The following is a 27881-nucleotide window of genomic DNA, read 5'->3' on the forward strand; positions in this document are numbered from 1 at the left end:
TCTACTTAAAATTGACAGTTTGACTTTAGGGAAGACTCAACTCCACAGGTTGAATGTGTGATGAAAGTAATATTTCACCTATACCATTAACAGTTTGAACTTGAAAAATTACATCTTTATTGAAATGTAGTCCATGTATCATTAGGTTTACCTACAATTCAGTGGGTTGTAGTGTATTTAGAGTTGTGCAACCATGACTGCTATTGAACTCCAGGACATTTCATCAGATTGTAATAGCTAATATTGAATCAGTTCAGTTCAGTTGCTCACTCGTGTCTTGACTCTTTGCAACCCAATGGACTGCAGCACACCAGGCTTCTCTGTCCATCACCGACTCCTGAAGCTTGCTTAAACTCATGTCTTCTGAGTCGGTGATGCCATCCAACCATCTCATTCTCTGTCGGCCCCTTCTCCTGCCTTCAATCTTTCCCAGCATCAGAGTGTTTTCAAATGAGTCAGCTCTTTGCATCAGGTGGCCAAGGTATTGGAGTTTTCGGCTTCAGCATCAGTCCTTCCAATGAATATTCAGGACTGATTGCCTTTAGGATGGTTGGATCTCCTTGAAGTCCAAGGGACTCTCAATTGAGAGTCTTCTTCATCACTGCAGTTTAAAAGCATCAATTCTTCAGCACTCAGCTTTCTTTATAGTCCAACTCTCACATCCATACATGACTACTGGAAAACCATAGCTTTGATTAGACTTTTGTCAGCAAAGTAATATCTCTGCTTTTTAATGTGCTATCTAGGTTGGTCATAACTTTTCTTCCAAGGAGCAAGCATCTTCTAATTTCACAGCTGCAGTCACCATCTGCAGTGATTTTGGAGCCCAAGAAAATAAAGTCTGTCACTGTTGCCATTTTTTCCCCATCTATTTGCCATGAAATGATGGGACTGGATGCCGTGATCTTAGTTTTTTGAATGTTGATTTTTAAGCCAACTTTTTCACTCTCCTCTTTCACTTTCATCAAGAGGCTCTTCAGTCCCTCTTCACTTTCTGCCATAATGGTGGTGTCATCTGCGTATCTGAGGTTATCGATATGGAGCCTCAGCAGACCATAAGAATAGCAGAATTAGGTGGCTGGTAGTTCAGATGGTAAAGAACCCATCTGCAATCAGGAGACCCCGGTTCGATTCCTGGGTTGGGAAGTTCCTCTGGAGAAGGGATAGGCTTCCCACTGCAATATGTTTGGGCTTCCCTGGTGGCTCAGATGGTAAAGAATCTGCCTGCAATGTGGAATTCCTGGGTTCTATCCCTGGGTTGGAAAGATCCCCTGGAAGAGGGCATGGCAATCTACTCCAGTATTCTTACTTGGAGAATCCCCATGGTCAGAGGAGCCTGGCGGGCTACAGTTCATGGGATCACCAAGAGACACGATTGAGCGACTATAAACACACAGCACATAGAGTTTAGAAGGTTATTAAAGATCTTCCTGCTGCAAAGCCAAGTCCAGTTAGTCTGTTAAAGCTTCAAAAACCCCATAGTTACTGAGAACATATTTTCTTTTTTGCTGATCATTTTCAAGTCAGACATTCTGACGCTTCACCCCTAAATACTTCAGCATGCATGTTCTCAGGTGAAGACTGGCATAATCACAGTTTTCACACAAAAGTCATTAAAGCAACAAATATCCAGTTCATATTTAAATGTCCCTTGCTACGGCTGATGCTAAGTCGCTTCAGTCGTGTGCGACTCTGTGCGACCCCATAGACGGCAGCCCACCATGCTCCCCCGTCCCTGGGATTCTCCAGGCAAGAACACTGGAGTGGGTTGCCATTTCCTTCTCCAATGCATTAAAGTGAAAAGTGAAAGTAAAGTCGCTCAGTCGTGCCCGACTGTTAGCGACCCCATGGACTGCAGCCTACCAGGCTCCTCTGTCCATGGGATTTTCCAGGCAAGAGTACTCAAAATGTTTTTTTTATAGTATTCTTTTAAAAACTAAGATGTATTTCAATATAATTTGAACTATTCCAGACCATCACAAAGGGTAGCAAATTGGGCTTCTCTGATGGCTCAGTGGGGAGGAGTCCACCCGCCAGTGCAGGGGACACCCGTTCAATCCCTGATCCAGGAAGATCCCACACGCCATGGAGCAGCTGAGCTGTGTGCCATAATTATTGAGCCTGTGCCTTAAAGCCTGGGACCCGCAACTACTGAAGACCCTGCACCCTAGAGCCAGTGCTCCACAACAAGAGAAGCCACGAAAATGAGAAGCCAGCACACCCAAACAAGTGAGTAGCCCTCCTCACTGCAACTAGAGAAAAGCCTGTGCAGCAACTAAGATCCAGGACAGCCAAAAATAAATTATTAAAAAAAAATTTTAAGGGTAGCACATTTTGTTTTATAACTTTTTGATTCCCTGAATTTGACAAAAGCACAAACAAAAAAATTAAAAATCAAACCTAATAAAAGCAAATATCCTAAAACAGTATTAGCAGATTTCAGCATATTCAGTTCAGTCATTCCGTTGTGTCTGACTGTGATCCCAGGGACTGTAGCATGCCAGGCCTCGCTGTCCATCACCAACTCCCCGAGTTTACCCAAACTCATGTCCATTGAGTCGGTGATGCCATCCAACCATCTCATCCTCTGTCGTCCCCTTCTCCTCCTGCCCTCAATCTTTCCCAGCATCAGGATCTTTTCAAATGAGTCAGCTCTTTGCGTCAGGTGGCCAAAGTACTGGAGTTTCAGCTTTGACATCAGTCCTTCCGATGAACACTCAGGACTGATTTCCTTTTAGGATGGACTGGTTGGCTCTCCTTGCAGGACTGAACTGCTGTTGACGATATTCTGTCTGAACCTAGTTTCTCTCTTTCCTCCTCTTCTCATCACATAGCGGACAAGCCAATGGCAACCCACTCCAGTACTCTTGCCTGGAAAATCCCATGGACGGAGGAGCCTGGTAGGCTGCAGTCCATGGAGTCGCAAAGAGTCGGACATGACTGAGCAACTTCACTTTCACTTTTCACTTTCATGCATTGGAGAAGGAAATGGCAACCCACTCCAGTGTTCTTGCCTGGAGAATCCCAGGGACGGGGGAGCCTGGTGGGCTGCCGTCTATGGGGTTGCCCAGAGTCGGACATGACTGAAGTGACTTAGCAGCAGCAGCAGCAGCATCTCATAGCAGCCTTGTACTCCAAACCCAGAGTGCCTAAATCAACCGAGATAATTCTATACTCCTTTTGGGGACTTGTTCAAATCCCCCAAGGCAATCTGGTTAGATAGCATCACCAACTCATTAGACATGAATTTGAACAAACTTCAGCAGAGACAGGGGGACATTGGAACTTGGCCTGCTGCAGTCCATGGGGTCACGGAATCGGCCACGAACGACTGAGCGACCGAACAACAATCAGTATAAGGTAAGGTATCTCCCCTGACCACAGAGGTGATTCAACTAGCAAGAGGTTCAATCCTTTCATTTAGACTTGGAGAGATCGGCTGTTAAACAATTACTAGCGCACCACCCCGATTTAGGTTGTCCCTTGCCTTTCGGTATCTGACTACAAGGATGTTACTGAAACAGCAAGAGATTAACAGGTATTTGAGGCGTGCTTGAAAGAAGACACGGAGAAGGCAATGGCACCCCACTCCAGTACTCTTGCCTGGAAAATCCCATGGACGGAGGAGCCTGGTAGGCTGCAGTCCATGAGGTCGCTAAGAGTCGGACACGACTGAGTGATTTCACTTTCACTTTCATGCATTGGAGGAGGAAATGGCAACCCACTCCAGTGTTCTTGCCTGGAGAATCCCAGGGACAGAGGAGCCTGGTAGGAGGTAGTCTATGGGGTGGCACAGAGTCGGACACGACTGAAGCGACTTAGCAGCAGCAGAAAGACGACAACCTTCGAGCCCAGACAAAAGGCCCGGGGGCGGGGCGGGGCGAGAGGCGGAGCATCGGGCGATAAAGCCCCGCCCCCGGACGCGCCGCTTTGCCCCGCCCCTCGCGGCGCCCAGAGACCTGGGCTCAGCAGTACCCATGGTGCTTCCCGGCAGAGCCATGGCCAGTAAGTAGCGCCGCGGCCCAAGTTCGGGCTGGAGTGGAGGCTTCGGGTGCGAGGCCAGCGGAGCGTCTCGCCCGTTCAGCCCCTCGCTCCGTCTCTTGTCCCCGCCGCGCCCTTGGCCTTCTCTGCTCTGGTGTTCGTGGGGCTGTGGGCCCAAGCGGCGAGGGCGGTGGGCGCGGGCGGGGCGGGGAGGCGGAGGCCGCGGAGCGCGGCGCGGCGCGCGCCGGGGACTCTGGGCTTCCGAAGGGGCCAGCGGGGTCGCGGGAGCACCGGGTCAGCGCGCCGGAAGGGCTCGCTGCTTGCTCCCCGCCCCGCGGGCTCTTGTGCTACGTGAGGCAGACTCCGCGGGCATTCCGGGCCGGTCCGCTCCGCTCCAGATTCATCGGCGCGGGAAGGGTGCTTATTCCAAATGCTAATTCCGCACCCTCCCTGGTGGTCTTTCCTATTCCGTACCGCCACCCCCGCTCCACGACCCGAAGACTGTGCACTTTGAGTAAAGCTTTCAGTACTTATGATACCTCAAGTGTTGAGAGTCTGTCCCGTGGGATTCTTGGAGGTTGCTGCTAGTTTTAGATTGGTTTGAACTTGGGTTTTGCAAAGGTGCCAACCCCGAGTATTTGTGGTTTGAGCCCTGTCAGGTGAAAATGAAGCCCCTGTTTTCTTTGATTCGGGCTTGTGTGGTAAGTGAACTCGTTAATTTGCTCCACAGTGCGCCCTTCTCACACCCACTGGGAAATGCTGCCTTCTCTTCAACAACAACAACAACAAAAATGGGCAGTTTGTTTCTGCACCTGGACCTTGAACTTTCAGGTTAGGTATTAACGTGTTTCTTGGGGGCTTCCCAGGTGGCTCAGTGGTAAAAGAATCCACCTGCCTATGTAGGAGAGGCAGGTTTGATCCCTGGGTGGAAAAGATCCCCCGGAGAAGGAAATGGCAGCTCACTTCAGTATTCTTGCCTGGGAAATCCCAGGGACAGAGGAGCCTCGTGGGCTACAGTCCACGGGGTCCATAGGGCGGGACACAGCTGAGTACACCTGTGTGACATGTTGCTTACACATCCCCACTCAGGATCAGCCCCAGGGATGAGGTTCTGGCTATGTTCCCAAGTCTGTGACTGATTCTTTTACACGAGGCAGTAGAGTGCTCTGGGCTTAAAAAGTCTGGAGACCTGGAGTATTACAGTCTTGGTGCAGCCCATGTCAACAAGTTCTTTGATCACTTTGGACCTCAGTTTCCTTCCTTTAAAATGAACATAAACTGTTCCTACTGAGGTCTTGTGAGGCTCTCTCAAGGTGATAGTGTTTGTGGGAGTGCTGTTTTTCATTTCAACATCCTGGAGTGCAGTGCAAGCTGGTGCCTGAATGAACCTCCAGGATTGGAGTATAGAAGTCCTTTTACACACCTTCTTCTAAGGGTGACTGTATCTTTCAGAAGAGACTAGTGAACTTAAGAGCTGTGGTTCTTGGTGGAGTTGAGGGCAGCGTTGATCTGACTCCGTTGAGTGTTTTCAAGTTACCTGACTTCCCCCGCCCACCCAGAAACAAACAAGGTGCCCCTCCTGTCTGCAGTCCAGATTTTGCCTTGATTGTGGCTGTGCCAGTTACTTTTTTTGACTGGTTTCTTGCACCTTTCCTGCTGCAAGCCTCTTACTTCATCTACAAAATACCGCTAACGATAACCCACAGATGCTTATATGTGTAAAAGACCTGCACGTTCCCTGTGCTGTTTCCCTGTTGGTCTCTTCGCTTAAGATATTTTATCCTTCCCCTTGGTGAGTCCTTGACTGTTAGATTACAATGAATATTAGTATAGCCAGGGACATGAACTATTCATTGTAATCTAACAATCAAGGATTAGTATAGTATAGCCAGGGACCTGATGACTTCCCTGTAGCTCAGATGGTAAAGTATCGGCTTGTAACGCAGGAGACGTGGGTTCAGTCCCTGGGTGGGAAGATCCTCTAGAGAAGGAAATGGCAACCCACTCCAGTATTGTTGCCTGGAAAATCCCACGGACAGAGGACCCTGGCGGGCTATAGTCTGTGGGTGTTGCAAAGAGATGGGCATGACTGAGTGACTGACACTACTACTAGGGACCTGAAAATGAAAAGTGTGTTCATTTTGCAGTTGAGATGAAGTGACTTGTATCCCATCCTCCGCCTCAAGGAACTTCCCAGCGGTGGAACTGTCCTGCCTCGGCCCGTCTATGGAGTGGGTGTTTTGCACGATGTTGGCCAGTCCCCAGCCTGGTCCTGGACAGCTGCTTTCCCGGGTGGGAGCGGGGAGAGGAAGCCATCAGAGAGCCGTGGGGGATCTCAGCTTACCCTCCCTCAGAAGCAGAGACAAAGCCCCACCTCTCAGTTACAGTGGAGACTTCATTGGGTCTGTGACGTTCTGGTGACAGCTCGGGCTGTTTGCCCCAAAGTAATCATCCCAGCTTTTGTTTCCTGTTTTGTTTTCATCCATTCTTTGAAACTATTTGACAAGCTGCATTCCAGCTTCAGTTTAGTTCTTCTCATTGTATTTAGAAGAAACTGAGGAATGGACGTCAAGGCTGTATATTGTCAGCCTGCTTATTTAACTTCTGTGCAGAGTACATCATGCAAAATGCCGGGCTGGATGAAGCAGAAGTTGGAATCAAGATTGCTGGGAGAAATCAGATGATGATATGCAGATGATACTACCCTTATGGCAAAAAGTGAAGAGAAACTAAAGAGCCTGTTGATGAAGGTGAAAGAGGAGAGTGAAAAAATTGATTTAAAACTCAACATTCAAAAAACTACGATCATGGCATCCAGCCCCATCAGTTCATGGCAAATAAATGGGGAAACAATGGAAACAGTGACAGACTTTATTTTCTTGGGCTGCAAAAGCCCCACAGATGGTGACTGCAGCCATAAAATTAAAAAGACGCTTGCTCCTTGGAAAAAAAGGTATGACAAACTTAGCATATTAAAAAACAGAGACTTTACTTTGCCAACAAATATCCAAATAGAGTTATGGTTTTTCCAGTAGTCATGTATGGATTTGATAGTTGGACCATAAAGAAGGCTGAGTGCCTAACAATTGATGCTTTTGAACTGTGGTTTTGGAGAAGACTCTTGAGAGTCCTGTGGACTGCAAGGAGATCCAACCAGTCCGTCCTAAAGGAGATCAGTCCTGGGTGTTCATTGGAAGGACTGATGCTGAGGCTGAAACTCCAGTACTTTCACCACCTGATGTGAAGAGCTGACTCACTGGAAAAGACGCTGGTGCTGGAAAAGATTGAAGGCAGGAGGAGAAGGGGACAGCAGAGGATGAGATAGTTGGATGGCATCACTGACTCAATGAACATGAGTTTGAGCAAGCTCTGGGAGTTGGTGATGAACAGAGAAGCCTGGCATGCTGCAGTGCATGGGGTCACGAAGGGTCGGACAAGACTGAGCGACTGAACAACCACAACAAGGAATGGACATCGAGTTTTCCTACTTTTAGGATTAACCCTTAGCCAAACAGGTCTTCATCAAAGGCCAGGGTCTGTCAGTGTTGCTTCTCTGGGGACGTTTTTCTAGGTACAGGAGAGACACCCAGAGAGAGAAGTCACTAAGGGTGGAATTTTAGACTCTACAGCAGAGTTGGGGTAGGGAAGCAAGGCCAGGCCAATTAACTTCCAGATAATTCCAGAAGTTTTGCAGAGCTTTGTGGGTTATGACATGGTTGGGAAACTTTAATGTAGCCTTCTATCAAGACCACAAGCAGAAACTGTGTCAGTAAGTGTCCAGGCGGAACTTGGAAACCACACTAGTCAGCTGAACAGGAAAAAATTTATATAGAGGACTATTAACCAGTAAAGGTGATTACGGTAAGAGCTAAGAGAGAGCTCTATAGGAAAAGCAAGTATCAGATGTGACAACCTCAAGAAAGCCTGGAGGAACCGGTGACCTTGCCCCAAGGCTGACAGCAGGTCTGCTTGGCGGGGCTGGTTGTGTGATTTGTGGGACTCAGTCTGCAATGAAAATGTGGGGCCCCTTGTTCAGACAGCAGGAAGAAGTGCTGTTTGGTTTTCCTTCCACAGTGTTTCAGCCTCTCATGGTGTTTTTCGTTTGCTGCTTAATGGTGTGCTCCTCTGGGCACTGGGGGGTTCCTGGGGTGAGTGCAGGCCCTCCCAGGGTCCCTCCCTGTGGCTCATGTGCAGCCCACCGGCTGCCAGGCTCCCTGTCCGCCAGGGGCTGGACCAATGCACTGTGTCCCAGCTGGCGATGGGGAAGCTGAGTTGGGCGTGTCTGCTTCCTTCGGGCTCATGGTGGGGCAGGGACTGCCAGAGAGACTTCACCTGCTGCGCTGGGAGGTGCTCAGCACCTGGGCTGAGAATGGACTGGGGCCTGAGGTCACATGATAAGGGATGCGGCTGCGGCTGCGGCTGCTGCTGCTGCTACTGCTAAGTCGCTTCAGTTGTGTCCGACTCTGTGCGACCCCATAGATGGCAGCCTACCAGGCTCCCCCGTCCCTGGGATTCTCCAGGCAAGAGCACTGGAGTGGGTTGCCGTGTCCTTCTCCAGTGCATGAAAGTGAAAAGTGAAAGTGAAGTCGCTCAGTTGTGTCTGACTTCGCGACCCCATGGACTGCAGCCCACCAGGCTCCTCCATCCATGGCATTTTCCAGGCAAGAGTACTGGAGTGGGGTGCCATCGCCTTCTCCGATGATAAGGGATAGTTCCCTATTCAAGCCCAGTCTTCTCTCTTCTTGTAAGGGAGAGGCTGGCCCTGCTGGTTTCACTTCAGATTCTTGTGCCTGGAGCAGGCTTTCCTTGCACTGTGGCTCTGTCTCAAGGTTGTTCAACCCCACCACTGTTGACATTTGCTGCTGTTGTTTTAGTCAGTAAGTTGTGTCTGACTCCTTGCAACCCCGTGGACTGCAGCCTGCCAGGCTCCTCAGTTCGTGGGATTCTCCAGGCAAGAATACTGGAGTGAGATGCCCTGCCCTCCTCCAAGGAATCTTCCCAACCCAGGGTGGATAATTCTTTGTCATCAGGGACTGTCGTATGCCTTGTGGCATGTTTGGCAGTGTCCCTGACCTCTGCCCACTAGATGCCAGTAGCACGCCAGCAGTCGTGATCATCAGCAGTGTCTCTAGACGCTGCCACATGTCTTGGGGGTCAGACTTACCCTCTGTTAAGAACTGTTGCTCTATCTGAATCAGCAGGCAGATCTCCTGACCGTTCTTCTCTTCTATCTTCCTCCGCAGCTTTCCGCTTGGCCCTCATCCAGCTTCAGGTTTCTTCCATCAAGTCAGAGAACCTCACTCGAGCCTGTGGCCTCATCCGGGAGGCATCGAAGCAAGGAGCCCAGATAGTCTCCCTGCCTGTAAGTCTGGGGTGGCCACCCCTTTCTGAGCACTGTCGTCCCGGTAGTGTGGTGTCTGCTCATTCTGGGTCCTAGGGACCAGCACGGTTCCTTTGGACCCCAGGATGGTTCCTCGTCTGTATGGAAGATGACCTAGCAAGGGTCTTTGTGATAAGGACATGCCAGCTTGGTGACAGGTCTTTAACTTTAGGTCACCTGCTCTGTTCAGAAGCCCAGGAGTCAGAGGGACTTACCTAAATCCAAAATATTCAGTGCCTCAGGCACTTACCTTCTCTGCTTGCATAATCTAGTCTTCACGAGACCAGGACATTGATTTTAGCGCTGAGCTTCTGACATTTTAAAAACATTGTTGAAAATTGTTAACCATTTAGGAAGCCTGTAGTATGCAGTGAGCCAAAGGATGCTACATCAGTTTGCTAGGTGACCTGTTTAAAACAGAATCAGCCGAGGATGGGGCCACATTTGTTTGTCAACAAGTACAGGGTCAGCCCCACGGACAGTCCCACACTGGTCAGAAGATGCACCTATCAGCCCCTTCTGCTGGCAGAGGCCTGCAGGGGTGAGTGGTGGAACTGTTCCTGACAATCCCCGACCTTGCGGTGGGGAGGAGGCAGCCCTCTGCAAGCCCTGGAGACTCTTCAGGGCTAGCTTGTATTGATATTCTAGGCTCTGGGCCATTTACCAGGGAGGCCAGTGAGTAGGAGTCTCCAGCAGGGGCGCTTGAGATCTTAATGTCGCTCCAGTCGTGGGACTTCCCTCTCCTTGTATCCAGTCATGGCCTCTTGTCGGTTTAGGCTGCTGGGGGTCAGAGCCTAAAGGCCAGGAGTGAAAGCACTTGAATTCTGCATGTGTCCCCTGCTAATGTGTCTTCTACAAGTTAGTGATCCTCAGCCTTGAGTTTCCTAGCACAGACAAGCAGTCTCAGTGAATGTAAATGAATGAACTGGAGGTGAAATCCATGAGTTTTCTTTTATCACAGAGCTGTTGAGACACATTCAGGGGAGTGAGAGAGTTTGCAGGATCAGAATGATGGCACTGGAAGGGAGCTTAGAAACATCCCGTCGTGTATCCCATATACATGAGGAAACGCCTTAACCTTGGTGGGTTTCACAGCTTCTGTATTTTTGAAAAACACAGGCTTCATTGCTTTATGTAGTTAATAATACAGTTTTGAGAGTCTGGATTAATCTTAACACCCCTAATCCACTGAGCAAGCCCAGTGGTAGTGGGTCCTGGGTGCCCAGCGCTGGGGAGGCGTGGTTCTGTGGACTCAGGGAGAGACAAGTGCAGCTTTTTGCCAAGGTGACCAGCATCCGGTTGAGCACACTGACTCCAGCCCCATCTGAGCCTGTGGCCGAGTCCTGTCTGTGGCCACAGGCTTTTTAGCCTAAGGTGTCTGTGTTTTTCTTAGCAGTTGTATTTTTTTACCTCTTTGAGAACTATGTCTTTTTTTACAGCAGAACTTTCAGTCGGGTCCCCCCCGCCAACCCCGCTTTTTTCTCTTCCAACATTATTCTAGGAATGCTTTAATTCTCCATATGGCACAAAATATTTTCCTGAATATGCAGAGAAAATTCCTGGTGACTCCACACAGAAGCTTTCTGAAGTGGCAAAGGAGTGCAGCATATATGTCATTGGAGGTAACTTCCTACCCTCAAGGTATAATGGCCAAACATTAAAAACATCTGAGAAACTATTGTTACATTTGAACCATGGAATACAAATTAGCCATAGAAAACAGTGAGGTAGATCTGTCTATGTAGGATTGTGGAAGGATCTGCAAGACACACTTGGGTGGAAAAAGAACAAGTTTGGTATGAAATGAACAGGTCCTTCCCTATAGATTAATGATCCACATAAAAGACTGTGTATTTTCATATGTATTTATGTATTAAGGCATAGCGAATATTGTACAAGGACACACACCAAACTGCTGAAAATTGTCTCTGGGGGTACAAGGGCAGGTGGAAATGTGGAAAGAAAAACTGTATCTGAAAGTCTTTAATACAGTGTTAAGACTTTCTTTTTATTTCCCCCATAAAGAGACCACTGACATCAAAGGTAGGTTAGAGTTTTAGGCTTAGTGAAGTAAGTCAGAGAAAGACAAACTCTTTATGCTATCATTTATATGTGGGATCTAAAACAAAACAAATGAATGTACGTAATAAAACAGAAACAGACTCACAGAACAAACTAGTGGCTACCTGTGGGGAGAGGGAAGAGGGGAGGGGGCATTAGGGATGGGACGAGATTGAAACAACTATGTATAAAATAAATAAGTAACAAGGATATATTGTGCAGCACAGAGAAATAAAACCATTGTTCTGTAACAATTTTAAATGGAGTGCAATCTAAAAAAAAGATTGAATCATTATGTTGTGTGCCTGAAACTAATGTAATATTATAAATCAACTATAATTTTTAAAAAGCAGCTTTATGTGGCTTGTTAAATAAAAGTGTTCTATTTGTTTACATAAAAATACAGTAAAACTCTTTAATACAGTAAACAAAATTATTTCTGTATTCTGATACAGTGAGAATTAGAAATAAATAAGGGGTGGAGGAAAGAGGACAGAGCAAGCAGAGATAGAACTACAGGCATCATATTTAGTGATGGAAAGACTGGCATACCTTCCCACCTCAAGGCCTTTTTGGATACAGTTATGTTGCAGGACCTTGTGGATTTAAGTTGAGCAACTGTGAATTCCCTGTGTTGCACTAATGCTTCAGGTTAAGTGTTGCTCAAGAGCAAAGCTAAATTGTAAAATAGTTTGATTAGTTTCTAAACCTTTTTTTGGCCTCTGACTTAATTACACTTCACCTACACTCTGAAGTTGGTCTCTGAAAAATTGTATTCAAGAAGAAAAGAATCACGATTAGATAACCCTTAGAAGACAGTAAACTTTATTGTTGGACCCAAGAAGATAGTAAACTTTAACAAGCCTTTGTCCTGTTATAAAAGAATGCTTCATTCAGAATGTTTTCTGTGTCTCTCTCTGTCTCTTTCTGTGTTTCTTAACAAAAGGGTCCATTCCTGAAAAGGATGCTGGGAAATTATATAACACCTGCGCTGTGTTTGGACCTGATGGAACTTTACTGGTAAAGCACAGAAAGGTCAGTAGAGAATGTGGCAAGTCTCACTGCCTCTTGAGAATTCACTCTGAAGTTCCCAGTACCCATCCTGTGGTACACACATCAGGCATTGGATTAGTTGGCACAGGTGGTTATACCTGGCTATTGGCCTGCTGATATAAATTGTAGACTCAGCCTGTCAATTTTGGCCAAGGGAAAACCTACAAGAATTTGGATTAGGATGGTATTAAACATATAGTGATCACTTTGGGGAGAGTTGACATCTTTGCCGTGGTAATGCATGCATATGCACTTAGGATTGTTAAGTCTTCTTGGTAAATTGATCCTTTTCTCATTATGATATGTCCCTTTTTCTGGTATACTGATAGTCTTGATGTTTATCTCTGATATTAGTAAAGCCACTGTAGCCTTCTTCTAATTACTGTTTGTATGGTACATGTTTTTCTAATCTTTTATTTTCAGTCTGTATGTCTCTTTATATATAAATGCTTCTCTTGCAGACAGCATGTAGTTGGGTCTTGCTTTTTTACATTCTGACAATCTTTGCCTTTTCACTGGAGTGGTCACTCTATATTTAAAGTAATTATTGACATGATTAGATTTTAAGCACGTAGACATTAAATTACTGTTTGCCTTTGTTCCTCTTTCCTACATTGTTTTGAGTTGAGTAGTAGTTTGCTTTTTTCCCCCCTAAGTTGTTGCCCTAGGGATTACAATATGCACACTTTATCTTGTCATAGTCTTCTTAGTTAATAATCTGTTTCTTCATGTGAAATTTAAGAACCTGGCAGTTGTATCGGTCCATTCTTTATGCTGTGGTTCTCATACATATTGCATCTATATACATTAGAAATCCCACAAAATACTAATTTTTAATTTCAGTAGTCACTTGTATTTTAAAGAAATTAAGAGAAATATTTCATGTTTACCCCGCTGTTTACCATTTCTGGTATTTTTCTTTTCTTCCTGAAGATCTTAGTTCTGTCTGGTATGTTTACCATCAAACAAAAAGACCTCCTTTAGCATTTTGAAGTGAGCATCTGCTAGATATGAATTCTCTTAGTTTTATTAATGAATATACCTTTACTTTGCCATTTTTTAAAAGATATTTTTGACGTGGACTGTTTTTTAAAATCTTTTTGAATTTGTTGCAGTATAGTTTCTGTTGCTTATGTTTTGGTCTTTTGGCCAAAAGGCATGTGGGTTTTTAGCTCCCTGACCAGGGGTCTAACACCTGCCCCCTGCAGTGGAAGGTGAAGTCTTAGCCACTGGACCGCCAGGGAGTCTCTGCCTTCATTCTTAAAAGATGTGTTTGGTGGAATAGAATTCTGGGTTGACACTTTTCTTTTTTTCCTCAGATGTTTGAGAGACCATTATTCATTATTCAGTTATCTTCTAGCCTCTCTTTTCCCCTCTGATACGAAGTTAGTAGGGTTCCCAGGTGGCTCAGTGGGTAAAAGAATCCGCTTGCCAGTGCAGGAGATGTTGGTTCGATCCTTGGGTTGGGAAGATCCCCCGGGAGGAGGGCATGGTGACCCACTCAAGTATCCTTGCCTGGAGAGTCCCATGGACAGAGGAGCCTGGTGGGGTACAGTCCACAGGGTCGCAGAGTCAGATACGACTGAAGCAGCTGAGCATGCACACACGCATGAAGTCAATGGTAATCTGTACTGTTCTCCTGCATGTAATCCATGGTTTCTCTACCTGCCTTCAGATCTTTTCATAATCTTTAGTTCTCAGTATTTTGACTCTTACATTCCTGATTCAAGGTTTTTTTTTTTTTTTTTTTTAATCGGTATTCGTCCTGCTTTGTGTTTCTTTAATCTGTAAATTTAGTTTCTCACTATATTTGGGAAACTTGGGAGCATTAGAGTGACCACTCCAGTTAAAAGGCAGAGATTGTTAGAATGAAATATTCAAGAAATATTAAATATTTTTCTGTCCCATTCTCTTCTTATGGGACTCCAATTTGGATACTGTTCACCAAACCCGGTCACCAAGGCTGTGGATTTTTGTTTTCCAACACTTTGTCTTCTTCAGATTGCATGTTTTCCATTGATCTTTCATGTTAACTGAGGCTTCTCAGTGATCTCCCCTCTCCTGAAATCCAGTGAAATTTTTAAAAATTTCAGATGTTGAATTTTTCATTTCTCGAATATTTATTTCATTCTCTTTTTACAGCTTTTATTCTCTACTGTGTTCCCTCTTTGTTTATTTGTTAGGAGCATCTGTTTCTTTACTTGCCTGAGGTTAGTTTCAGTGGCTGCTCTAGTGTCTTCGGTAGTGATCACATCTGGGTCTTCCGGGGTCTGCTCCATTGCTGCTGTTCTCTAAGAGTTTGGGTCATAGCTTTGTGTGTCCAGTTTTTTGGATTGTTTATTGGATTATATGTTGTTGAGACTCTAACTTCTATTGTGTTCGCCCGAAAAGTGTTGAGTGTTTTATATGACCAGGTAGGTAGTTGGGGCACACTCACAGGCCAAAGTCTTCCTCGGTGAGGTGGGTGGCAACCACAGCTGCTCTGCCTGTTGTAAAGTTTAGCTTCAGCTGGGCTGCCCAGAGTCTGCCCCACACATCTTTAGTGCATTGGTTAGTCAGAGATTTGGACAGCTTTTATATGTAAAATTTAGGGCTCTTCTTTTGCTCTCTCCTTTTAAGTATCTTCCCCTCACTTTCCAGCTGCTGCGAAGCTCTGTCCTTTGATTCCTTGGCTGTTGTGTTGGTGGGTAGTTGTGAGCACCACTCCCAGCAACAGCTGGGGCCTTGCTTCCAAATAAAGGTTGTAAACAGGTGGGAAACTCACCCACCACTAGGTCCTGTCTTCCAGAAGTTGACTTCTCTCTAATTTTTGCCTGATTTTGATGATTGTCAAGTGCTTTTAAGTAGTTGTATTTTTTGTTTTGTTTTGTCCAGAGTTCAGGGTTACCTGTGAGAAAGCTGGTCTTATAGAAGCCACTCTGCCATGACTGGAAACAGACCCAGCATTGGGCTGTGAGAATGAAGTTTTCCAGTTCATGAATATATTTCTCTTTCCATTTTCTTAGGCTTTCTTTAATTTCTCTCAAAGTTTTTAAAATAGTTTTTTGGATATAGTCTTATATCATTTACTAGATTTATTCCTAAATGGTATTTCTGATATCCTTTCATTTTCTGATTCTTGCTAGTATATAGACGTACAGCAAATTTTAAAAATATTGACCTTGTATATAATACTCTTGCTTAAACTCAGTCATTCTAATAATTCACCTGTGTATGACCTTTGACATTCCTTAGGTACACAATTATTATCTGAGAATAATGGCTTTTAATTTTTTCTTTCTAGTCTTTACCTTTTTTATTGTTTTCCTTCACCTTATTGCTTTGGTTAGGACCTCTGGTACAGTGTTGAATAGCAGGTGTACTTACCTTGTTCCTAATCTCAACAGGAGAAGAGTTTTAATGTTTCACCTTTAAATAGGTTTCTTTAGATTTTTTTTTTTTTTTTGCAGATTCTCTTATTAAAGGAATTCCCATCCTAGAAGAGTTTTTCTCTTTTATTTATTAAATAAGAATGTTGTTCAGTGACTCAGTTGTGTCCAACTCTGCGACCCTGTAGACTGCAGCATGCCAGGCTTAAATAAGAATGGATGTAGAAATTTACCAAATGCTCATTATACACCTCTTAGGATGATCATGTGATTCTTCTCCTTTATTATGTTCATGTGGTAAATCACTTTGATTTTTCAAATGTTAAATCACATTTGCTGTCTTTGAATAAATCCAATTTGGAAGTTACTTTTTAATATGTTACTGCATTGGGTTTGGAAAACTACCTATTTTTGATCACTCGCACACTTTCTACCTCTCCTTGCCAATGTGTCAGTTTGATTCTGATTCTGAGAAGTCTTCATTTAGCATTTATATTGAGTAAAAAAAGCAGCGCATTAATTGCTTTCCATAAGAAATCTAGATGCTGATTTGCACACCACCAAGGGAAGAAGGATCATACAACCTACAGCATCATTTTTCCAGTTCCCTGCGTTAGAAGTCGTTTTCATAGGATGTCATCAGCTTGTGGGGTGGGTTGTGGGCAGGTTGGCGCTGCCCTTTGTACAAGTGATCGTAGAACACCCCCTTGGCTGACCATGGAAAGGTGTATGTGATTATTGCCATGAACCCTGCTGGAAAGGAGGTGACCAAATCTTTATTTGTGATGCAGCTCCATCTGTTTGACATTGATGTTCCTGGGAAAATCACATTTCAAGAATCTGAGACATTGAGTCCTGGTGATAGTTTCTCCACATTTGATACTCGTACGTACCAGATAAATTCACCTCTTTCAGCAGTACCAGTAGACAAGGATCAAGTAGTCCTTTGTGTTTCATTATGTTGCTTCCCAACTTCTTTACAAAACCTGACTGGAAGGCCAGAAGGGAGAAGGGCAGAGAATGGTCAGAGGTCTAGAAAGTGGGGGATTTAATGGAGAACTAAGGGCTTGACATGACTGTGCTTTTCCACTGGTCACAGCCTTTATGAGTGTGATAGCTTCCAGCCTGTACCTATTAGGCCATGACTGAACACCTCCCGCTTAGATAAGAAACATTTGTTAATAATTAGAGTGAGTTTCTCATTTCTGCTCTACTGCACATGATATTCTCACGAGGCAGAGTCCACGCAGGAGCAAGCCTGCATGTTCTCTCCGTGCACGGGCCCTGCATGAATGTACCCCCGTCAAGGTTCTGTGACCATTGGATCTCGGAGACTTCCCCTGGCCGCACCTGCTTCAGGAGATTAACTTTGTACATTTTCTGTTTGGAGAACAGCTTACTGCAGTGTGGGCCTGGGTATCTGCTATGACATCCGCTTCTCAGAGCTGGCGCAGATCTATGCACAGAGAGGTGAGGCTGCCTTGGGTTAGGGCATTGATTGATTGGCTCGGAGATTGATTGGCTCTGGGCTTTGCGGGTGGAGGGAATCCTTGGTCAGAAAACCTGGAGGAGGTCTTGAGCTCCACGTCTGTGTGAGTTCTCAGACTGCTTCTGCAAATGGGCAGTGTGGTTTTCCGGAGGTTGTAGTTTAACACACCACACAGCTGAGGCAGGAGCCATGTTCCTAAGCTAAATGTCTGCTCTGCCGTTAGAGCCCTTCCGGCTGCTGGGTTTGGAGAGGCACCTGGGCCCCAGTAGTAGGTCTTCCTGCACATGCTTTTCACCACTCACTAGCCCTAGATGTTGGGAACAGCAAAAAGGTAGTCAGTGCCACTGTGGTCCAGAGGACCATCCTGCCAACCTTGAGAAGCACAAGTCAGAGGAGAAGCCCTGGGCTTTGGTTCCAGCTCTGCCCCATAATTGGCACAGTGCTTTGGGTAAATTAGTCTCTGGAGAACTGTGGGTCTCAGTTTTCTCATAGGAAAGATGTGAGGATTACAGACAGAGAACTTACGAAGCTCCTCATATGATGCTCAACAATGCTAGCATCCTTACTAGACTGCCAGAGGTACTCTGACGCGAGTTTGTCTGTCACTATAAAGTGATGTGGGTGCAGACGGTTTGACACCCTGCTCAGCAAAAGGTGGAGGTGCAAGGGCTCCAGGCTGGCTGTCTCAGTTGAGTCTTAGCTGTAAGAAGTAGAGCAATTAGTCGTCTCCTCATTTCAGTTGATGAACATCACAACAGGTGGTCCTTGACCCTGGGAGCTGTCCACATGGTGCTGAGAGAAGTCTGAATGACAGATTCTCCACGTTTTTCAAGCAAAGTCACCTTTGCTTGAAAAGTGGTTGTCAGGATCACTGCACTTGTGTGTATGTGTTGTGTGTGTGTCTCTAGAGGAATTCACAGCCATCTATAACACTGCTGAATCTGTTCACATTGGGGAAGTTTGAGTTTGGTCCCCACTAGGTAAGGAGCAGAGGGAGGGCTGATGTAACGGTTGGGTGTCCACCTGTATCCCTCTTCTTTGGCCTTTCTCGCCCCAAGGCTGCCAGCTGTTGGTATATCCTGGAGCTTTTAATCTAACCACCGGGCCAGCCCACTGGGAGTTGCTTCAGCGAGGCCGGTAAGAAAACATCTCAGTGTTTCTCTGCGAAAATGTTTGTGGTTTGGTGGAAGCATCAGCCTTCCCCATATGGAATGCTGCCTCTGACTCAGGCTGCCCTGGCACCCAGAGGCAGTTCCCAAAGGTGACTCTTTGTCTTCCAGTCCAAAAGGAGGGTGTCTGCTGTGGGCTCCTTCTCAGAAGCCACAGCACCAGCCTTGTGGATTTTGAGGACTGATGTCTGCATTTCCAGGAGCATTCACCCATCAAGTGGGCAGTGATTTGATTTTCCTGTGTTCAGATAAGAATTTCTGTCTCTGATAGAGTTGCCAGCAGGTTTTACAGAGAATTGGAGACCCACGGAGTGTACGTGGCTGGAGCCAAGGCAAAGGCAAGGGTTCTTTAATCTGACAGCCCGAGGGAGAGACTTGTGGTCACACTCAGCAGTCCCTGTGCCGTGTAGATGGGCGCTTATCCTATTCCATCCTCCAGCGTTTCCTGCTAGTCTCGGTACTCTGCCAAGACACTTGTGATAAGTTCTTGCTCTTCTAACCTCTAAGTTCTGAGCGCTGCGTGGCTGTGCTGTGCACGGGACAGTTACTGTCTCCTTAGTTGCCCGAGGAGTGGTGAAGGGCAAATAGCAGAGGTGGGTGCAACACAGAAGGGAACAGGAGTGTGACTGTGAAGTGCTCTGCAAACCATGAAATGCTGCTCAGAGATGATGGGTTGTTCATGAAAACATTTTTTTAAATTGAGGTATTATATACTGATACTTACAGAAAAGTGTACTAGTTTTAAGTTTACAGATCAGTGAATTTTTACATATGGATTCACCTCTAATCAGGATCAAATCTAGAACATTTATAGCCCCTTGGAATGCTCCTTTTTTCTCCTTCTCAGTCAGTACTCTCCTCTCTCTGCCCAGAGGTGGCCACTATGCTCACATCTGGAGATAACAGTGATTTTTATTGGAAGGGGATGTAGAAGTGTTTGGCTGGTTGCATGATGGAAGGTGGTAGGGGTATGTGATCCCATGAGTATTATTAATAAATGCTGCTTTGTTGAAAGCAGGAAAAGCTGGAGAGAGCCTGGGATGACCTGGTATGAATCTGTTGTTTGAGCTTGGAGGGCTGTGGGTCAGGTGGCTTGGTGTAGCCATGCTACCGTCTGGAATTCTTGCCTAATTTGAGGTGATGGGACTGCCCCATTGGCATGGAAGGGCCTTGCAGCTCTACCCGGGATGTTGTTCCAGCGAGGCCAGTCCATTCTCTCTGGTCACCTGGGTTGCATGAACCAGAGAAGCTCTGCTCTTTACCTCTTTTACAGGTTGGCTCAGGCCAGGGTTTCTTACTGTGGTGCTATTGACACTTTGGAGGAAATGGCTCTTTGTTGTGGGGGCGTCCTCTGTGTTGCAGGATGTTCGCGGCACCCCTGACTTCTACTCCGCAATGTCAGTAGCCATCCCCTGGTCAGAAATGTCTCTGGACACTGGCAGAAGTCCCCTGCTGGGCAAAATTGCCCCAGTTGAGAACTAGTTGTGCAGCAAGGTCTTTTTTGAAGAAAGAGTTCTGTGGCTTTGAATGGTTCTCCATGTCCGAGCCAGCCTGTCCTGTCTTAGTTTTTAAAAGAAGGGTCTGGACACTTAGGATAAAAATGTCTCAGATCTGTACTGTGTGATTTACCTCTTTTCTGTCCGTTGACCACAGGGCTGTTGATAATCAGGTGTACGTGGCCACAGCATCTCCCGCCCGGGATGAGAAAGCCTCCTATGTTGCCTGGGGACACAGCACCGTCGTGAGTCCTTGGTGAGTCGGTTCTGCAGGGACGGGCTCACTGAGCTCGAGGGAGGGGCTGCCTGGGCAGTGGGTTGTCTGATTCCCGAGTGGCCCTGCGCCTCCCTCCACTGCCGTCTGCCCGTAGGCCTGCCAGCTCACTAGCTCTCTCTGTGGGAGGAGCTTCCACTTGAAAATCTTGCGAGAGAGAAGTGGCCCAGCTCTCCTGACTGAGTGCTTGGCCGCAGCCCTGTTCTGAGTTTCTGAGTGACGTTCATCGTCAACCAAACTTGGAAACGAGGCAGAAGTCACGGGTGGGTGGTTTTTTAGTAAAAGAAGCTCCCAGACTCTTGGCTTTGGGTTAAAATTTAGACCAGGTCACTGGACCTAGGGCTGGGATGAGTTGAGGGTAAGGATTTTGCTCACTGCATAATGCTTAGAGGAGAGTGGAGGATGGGTTGAATTAAGAGGAACTGTGAACTTGTCCTCTGTGAGAGGGTAAAGCATTCTGTTACTTAGGGAAACCAGCACGAAAGTCTGCCCAGATACATACACAGCTGTATGGTAATAGACATGTCTTACCGGCATTTGTACAATTTTCATGGTACTTTCACACACATTATCTCAATTTGAGCTCTCAAGGACTTATGTTTATTTAGCCCAGTTAATAGATGGTAGACTTGAAGTTCACAGGATGAAGTGGCCAGAATTGGTGTTTGGAGTCAGGACTTTTCAATTCAGAACTTAGATTTATTCCATACTGCTTCTCAGTGCTTCTTCTGTATGATTACAACACACACACACACACACAGATAGGTATTTCTAAAATTTCAGGATAAACATATCAATAACAAGGCTGCAGGGGCTTACATGTCACTGTGGGATTCCCAGAGTTCTCTCTTCTGACTTTGTAGGACTCACAGATGAACGTGTGTGGTGGGGAAGGCCTTGGGAGATATGGCCAGTGGGAGATTCTGTGAGCCTCCTACACATTTGGATCTGGGGTGCACTGGAAGGCTGGAAGGATCGAGTTGGCTTCAAAATTTTCTTAAACTTGACTTGGGTTCCTCTGCAGACGTTAGTGATTGGCTTACTGACCTGGTGGGCAGCTCTGCTCACCCAGCTGGTTCTCATGGTGAACTCTTACTCATCAGGCTGGCTGCTTTTGACACAGTTGGTTACTTAAGATTTGCCTGTATTTCTTCCTTTGTGGAATTTCCCCCATTTGGTTGGGAGCTGTATGGCTTATTTGTCATTGTGATATAGGTGCCTAGGGTTAACATAGAGATGTTTGCTTGCTGGGGCAAATGGGGAAAAAATAGAAGAAAGAGACTAGAAAAGGATTCAGTTAAATGGCATTAATGATGATGTCTGTAGCTTATTGTGCCAAAAATCTGTGGCCCTAGATGGAACCAATGATTATATCAGATTGTTTGTTGTATCGGATCATTTTGTTTTGTGCTTTGGAAAGATTTCACAGGTACAGTTTTTTTATATTAATGATTAATTTTCGGCTGTGCTGGGTGTTCGTTGCTGCACGCAGGCTTTCTCTAGTTGTGGCAAGAGGGGGCCGCTCTCATGTTGTGGAGCACAGGCTTAGTAATTGTGGCATGTAGGCTTAGTTGCACTGCAGCAGGGGGGATCTTCCTGGACCAGGGATTGAACCTGTGTTCCCTGTATTGGCAGGCAGTTTCTTAACCAGTGGACCATCAGGGAAGTCCCACAGCTATGTTTTGGAAGGCCTGTTTTGGGCCAAGAGACTCAGCACTGGAAATAGTTTTCCAAATCAGCTTTTCCTCAGATTTTGTGGAGTGTTGTTGTTTCCAGTATGGGATTCCTCCGGGGCATGGTTCTACCACTCCTACTCAGGCCTCATAGGTTGAAATCTCTCCCTCCAAACCCAAAAGCCATTAACATAGGGATCCAAGGATCACAGACACGAGGCCAGAGATCCAGGCACACCCAGGCCTTCCGTCTCCATCTCCAGGGTTATGTAGCAGCCTTGGGAGGTGAGAAGAAACAGCTAGACTGCCCTTGGAAAGGGATCTTGAATGTACTCACTACAGGGTGGAAGTAATAATCTATATAGTAGGAATAGGAAAGTTTTTATTCAAGCCAAACTGAGGACTGTAGCCTAAGAGACAGCTTCTCAGATAGCTATGAGGAATTGTTCTGAAGAAGCATTGTTTGCAGCAGTTTTATATCTTATCGGAGCAAGGAACATCAAACACAACAGGCCCAATCCTTCAAATTAAAAAAAAAAAAAAAGATTATTTTCTCACTATGTCCTCACAGAGCTCATATTTCCACTTTATAGATTAGGAAGTAGAGATTCCACATGGTTTGCCAGAAGCTACGTAAGTGGTTCAGTTCAGTTGATCAGTTGTGTCTGACTCTGCTACCCCATGGACTGCAGCACGCCAGGCCTCCCTGTTCATCACCAACTCCCGGAGTTCACTCAACTCAGGTCCATCAAGTCAGTGATGCCATCCAATAATCTCATCCTCTGTCGTCCCCTTCTCCTCCCTCCTTCAATCTTTCTCAGCATCATGGTCTTTTCAAATGAGTCAGCTCTTCACATCAGGTGGTCAAAGTATTGGAGTTTCAGCGTCAGCATCAGTCCTTCCAATGAATATTCAGGACTGATCTCCTTTAGGATGGACTGGTTGGATCTCCTTGCAGTCCAAGGGACTCTCAAGAGTCTTCTCCAACACCACAGTTCAAAAGCATCACAGTAATTTATGCCCATATTTTCTTGTTTTAAATCTCAGATTCCTTCCCATTTGGCCTGTGAGATAGGGAGGAAAAACAGAGATAGTAAATAACAGCAAGCATCAGGGAATTGACGCATTCTCCCCTGAATGTTTTTCAGGGGGGAGGTCCTTGCCAAAGCTGGCACTGAAGAGACGATCGTGTATGCAGATATAGGTAAGATTCACTCTGGCCCAGGTTAGCTGTCTGGTGTCCCTAAGTGCCCTGAGGCCAGATTCTATACCGGTAGAACACAGGACTCCTTTATACCCTGCCCTCCTCATTTATCCTTGGTTCTCTGGCTAAGCCCTGGGCTCTGTCTCAGCCTGAGTTTTCTTGCTTTGGTTTGAAATGACACCAGGGGCAGTGCCAGGCTGAATGTGCCTCCAGACAAGGCCCACGAGTAAATTACTGGCTGGGGCTCTGGTTGTTTCTCTGCTGTTTGGGGAAGAAGTTCCTGTTGGCAAGTAAGGAATCACATCTACTAATAGTGCACTTTTCTGTTTTTGCAGACCTGAAGAAGTTGGCTGAAATTCGCCAGCAAATCCCCATTTTTAGGCAGAAGCGTTCAGACCTCTATGCAGTGGAGGCCAAAAAATCCTGATGTTTCCGACATGTCATGAAACAGGAAGATATGTTTCTACAGGATAATCAACAATCTTATAAATTCTTTAATGGACTTTTTTTTTTTTTTTTTAAATAATTTCAGCCTTTTCCCTTCCTGGAAAGGGAAGCTCTGTTGGGATGATGGAGCTGATGCTGGTATTCTCCACACCATATACAATGGTCAAAAAGGGCTGGCATTGAAGAACAGAAGGGAGGGGGGTGGCTCTAAATCTTCCATATTCAAGTTGTCTCAAGCAGTCATTAAAATATCAGATCCTGGTATCCTTGATGGTTGATCCACCTGGTACAAGTATATTTGTGTGGTGAACCTCTTTTCTGATTGCTGGAATTGGAATACATTATGCAGAAACCTTGGTCTTTGAGTAGCATCTTAATGTCACATTTTGGTCTGTGAGTAACTGTGGGATGGATCCTTGGTGTTTGCTAGAGAAGATGGCAGCTCCGCCCTCCCTGGCACCCTTCAGTTCAGTTCAGTTCAGTCGCTCAATCGTGTCCGACCCCATGAATCACAGCACACCAGGCCTCCCTGTCCATCACCAACTCCCGGAGTTCACCCTTAGGGCTCTTCAAATTCAGAAAGGAGCTAAGGATTTAAGACCCCTCCCTAGTTTTAAGGGAAATGTTGCAAACATGAGCCCCCTGGCAGTGGCATAATTTGGTCAAGGCAACTGAAGTGTGAGCTGCAAAAGATTCTCTTAATAGGGGTGAGTGTCTGAAAGTCAAATGGCAACCCACTCCAGTGTTCTTGCCTGGAGTATCCCAGGGAAGGGGGAGAGTCGGACATGACTGAAGCGACTTAGCAGCTAGTAACACTTTTAGCTTGATAAAGTCAAGTTTTTAGCTTAGTGGTTTTCAGAATCCTTTTACACAATTAAAATTGAAGAATTCCATTGAGCTTTTCTTTATGTATGTTATAGCTGGTGATGGGTTAGTAGATGTTTAACAACCAGCAGTCTGAGAAAGCTGATTTTGTGGAAGCATTTCCCAATTTTTAAGGTGTACTTACTGCCAAATTCAAGCTATCAATATAACACTTCGAAACACAGTGCTGGAAGTCTAATTAGCTCTTGTGAGCTGGTGTAAGTCTGCTCTAGCACACTGCTGTTTACCTGTATAGAGATATTTGCCATATTAGAAAGTAAGATTTTATTTTATTTTTTTTGAAAGTAAGATTTTAAAACAAGAATACATGAATACACATCCCTTTAGCTGTAAGAATAATGAATAACGACATTATCGAGTGCAATTTAACCTTTAAAAAACAGCACTGTATACTGAGAAGGGTTCAACAGTGAAAAAGTTAAATGACTTTTTACAAATAAGTGTACAATTTGGCAAAATTTGACATGTATATGTCCATGAAGCCGCATTAGTCAAGATAATGAGTATACCCACCACCCCTAAAAGCTTCCTTGTGCTAATTTTTTTTAAGCCAATAGTTCCATTTTATTTTATTTTATTTTGTGCTATTTTATAATCTCTCTGGCTACTTCTCATATCCCCAGGTGATCACTGATCAGCTTTGTCACTACAGACTAGTGAAAAATTACCTACAAGTGGAATCATACTGTAGTTTTTTGTCTGTTTTGTAAATAAGTTCATTTGTATCTTTTTTTTTTAGATTCTACATATAACTGATATCATGACATTTGTCTTTGACTTCCAGTTATATGATAATCTCTAGGTCCATCCATGTTACTGCAAATGGCTTTATTTCGTCCTTCTCTATGGCTGAGTACTATTCCATTGTATATAGGTACCACATCTTTATCCATTTTTCTGTTCATGGACGTTTAGGTTGCTGCCATGTCTTGGCTGTTGTAAGAGTGTTATGATTAGGGTGCATGTCTTTTTTCGAATTCTAGTTTTGTCTGGGTATATGCCCAAGAGTGGAATTGTAGGATCACATTGTTCAGTTGTGTCCGACTCTTTGGGACCCCATGGACTGCAGCACTCCAGGCTTCCCTGTGCTTCACCATCTGGAGCTTGCCCAAACTCATGTCTGTTGAGCTGGTGATGCCATCTGACCATCTCATCCTCTGTCGTCCCCTTCTCCTGCCTTCAGCGTTTCCCAGCATCAGGGTCTTTTCCAGTGAGTTGGTTCTTCGCATCAGGTGGCCAAAGTACTGGAGTTTCAGCCTCAGCATCAGTCCCTCCAATGAATATTCAGGATTGATTTCCTTTAGAATTGACTGGTTTGATCTTGCAGTCCAAGGGACTCTTGTATAGTATGGTAAATTACAAATGTAGTTTTTTAAAGAACTATCCATACAGTTCTCCCTAGTGGCTCCACCAATTTACATTTCCACTAACAGTGTAGGAGGTTCCCCTTTCTCTGCACTCTCTCCAGCTTTTATTATTTGTAGCCTTTATGATGGCCATTCTGACTGGTGTGAGGGAATACCTCATTATAGTTCTGATTTGCATTTCTCTGTTAGCAATGTTGAAGATCTTTTCATGTGCATATTGGCTATCTGTATATCTTTGGGAAAATGTCTATTCAGGTCTTCTCATTTTTAAAAATTGGGTTGTTTGAGTTGTTTGTTTTTTGATACTGAGTTGTATTAGGTCCTTATTTTGGAGGTTAGTCTCTTGGTCACATTGTTTGCAAGTATTTTCTCCCATTTTGTGAGTTGTCTGCTTTGTTCATGGTTTCCTTTGCTGTACAAAAGCTTTTAAGTTTAATGAGGTCCGATTTGTTTATTTTTGTTTTTATTTTCATTACTCTAGGAAGTGAAGGCAATGGCACCCACTCCAGTACTCTTGCCTGGAAAATCCCATGGAAGGAGAAGCCTGGTGGGCTATAGTCCATGGGGTCGCTAAGAGTCGGACACGACTGAGCGACTTCACTTTCCCTTTTCACTTTCACACATTGGAGAAGGAAGTGGCAACCCACTCCAGTGTTCTTGCCTGGAGAATCCCAGGGACGGGGGAGCCTGGTGGGCTGCCGTCTATGAGGTCGCACAGAGTCGAACACGACTGAAGTGACTTAGCAGCAGCAGGAGGTGAAAATATTGCGGTGATTTATGCCAGAGTGTTGTGCCTGTTTTAAGAGTTTTATAGTATCTGGTCTTACATTTAGGTCTTTAATCCGTTTTATTTTTGTTTATGATGTTAAGAGCGTGTCCTAATTTCACTCTTTTATATGTGGCTGTCCAGTTTTCCCAGCACCACTTTCTGAAGAGACTTACCTTTTCTCCACTGCCTCCTTTGTCATAGGTTGTTGACTAAGTGCATGGGTTCATTTCTGAGCTTTCTGTCCTGCTCCGTTCATCTGTATTTCTGGGTTTTGTCAGTAATATGCTCTTTTGCTTAATGTAGCTCTGTAGTATAGCCTGAAGTCAGAGAGCCGAATTCCTCCAGCTCTGTTTTCTTTCTCAAGATTGCTTTGGCTATTTGAGGTATGACCCATTTTGAATTGGTAATTTTTTGTAATGGTGTAAGAGTCCAGGTTTTTTTTTTTTTTTTTTGCCTCTAGCTATCCGGTTGTTCCATTGAATCGCCTTGGCATCTTTATTAAAATGAATTGGCCATATATATTCTTATATATACATGAACTAACTTACTGTGTTGGTTACTGTAACTTAGTAATCTAAGTCTTGAAGTCAGTATTGGTCCTTCAGCTTATTTTTCAAAATGGTTTAGACTAAGTCCTTTGTATCCCCAAACAAACTTCAGAATTAGATTGTAAATTTCTATAGAACATAAGGCTGTCCAGGTTTTCATTGGAATTGTATTGAATCTATGGAAAGTTAACATCTTACCAATATTGAATCACTGACTCAGAAATATGAGATATCTCCTCAATTATTTAGGCCTTCCTTATTTTCTCTCAACAGTTGTTTGTTAATTCCAGAGTAAAGGTAATGCAAATCTTTTGTCCATTTTATCCCTAAAGCCTACAAGTTTTATAATGCTGCACTATTGTTTTGTAAACTTATTTCTTATTTTTTCATTGCTAGTATATAAAATAGAATTTATTTTTATATGTGTTCTTTTATTCTGAAACCTTGCTAAACTCATTCTAGCAGCATTTTATGTTTGTATTCTTTATGATTTTTCACATAGATGATCATGTTTGCAAATACAGTGTACAAAATAAATAAGCTCCTTCCCTTCCAATCTGTTTTTTTTTTTTTTTTTTTTCTGGCCTGTAACATTGTCTAGAACCTCCAGTACAGTTCTGAATAGACTCATGAATGGACATATTTGTGTTGGTCCTGATTTAGAGAAAGCATTTAGTCTTTTAAAGATGCCCTCTATGATTGGGGAAATTCCTTTCT

The 27881-nt window shown here is 44.9% G+C and overlaps 1 protein-coding gene across 2 annotated transcripts; it reads left to right on the forward strand.

The window, feature by feature from the left end:
- Window positions 1-3932: 3932 nt before the first annotated feature.
- On the forward strand, window positions 3933-27720 carry NIT2 (nitrilase family member 2). Of its 2 annotated transcripts, XM_042257398.2 has the most exons (11): window positions 3933-4005; window positions 4712-4812; window positions 9225-9343; window positions 10863-10983; window positions 12369-12457; window positions 16635-16728; window positions 17239-17313; window positions 18391-18469; window positions 20155-20253; window positions 23093-23148; window positions 23484-27720. In XM_042257398.2, exons 2-11 carry the CDS (start codon window positions 4773-4775, stop codon window positions 23573-23575), a joined length of 864 nt encoding a protein of 287 aa, XP_042113332.1. In that variant the 5' UTR covers window positions 3933-4005; window positions 4712-4772; the 3' UTR covers window positions 23576-27720. The 2 variants fall into 2 exon arrangements, with proteins under 2 accessions (XP_042113332.1, XP_004002927.3); XM_004002878.5 differs by lacking the exon at window positions 4712-4812.
- Window positions 27721-27881: the final 161 nt, after the last annotated feature.

The sequence above is a fragment of the Ovis aries genome, chromosome 1, assembly GCF_016772045.2.
Source record: "Ovis aries strain OAR_USU_Benz2616 breed Rambouillet chromosome 1, ARS-UI_Ramb_v3.0, whole genome shotgun sequence".
NCBI lineage: Eukaryota > Metazoa > Chordata > Mammalia > Artiodactyla > Bovidae > Ovis > Ovis aries.

Coding starts and splice junctions, on each gene's coding strand:
- NIT2 (XM_042257398.2), top strand. CDS start 4,773: ATGGGCAGTTTGTTTCTGCACCTGGACCTTGAACTTTCAG. Junction 4,813..9,224: donor CCTGGACCTTGAACTTTCAG/GTTAGGTATTAA, acceptor CTTCCTCCGCAG/CTTTCCGCTTGGCCCTCATC. Junction 12,458..16,634: donor TACTGGTAAAGCACAGAAAG/GTCAGTAGAGAA, acceptor TTTGTGATGCAG/CTCCATCTGTTTGACATTGA.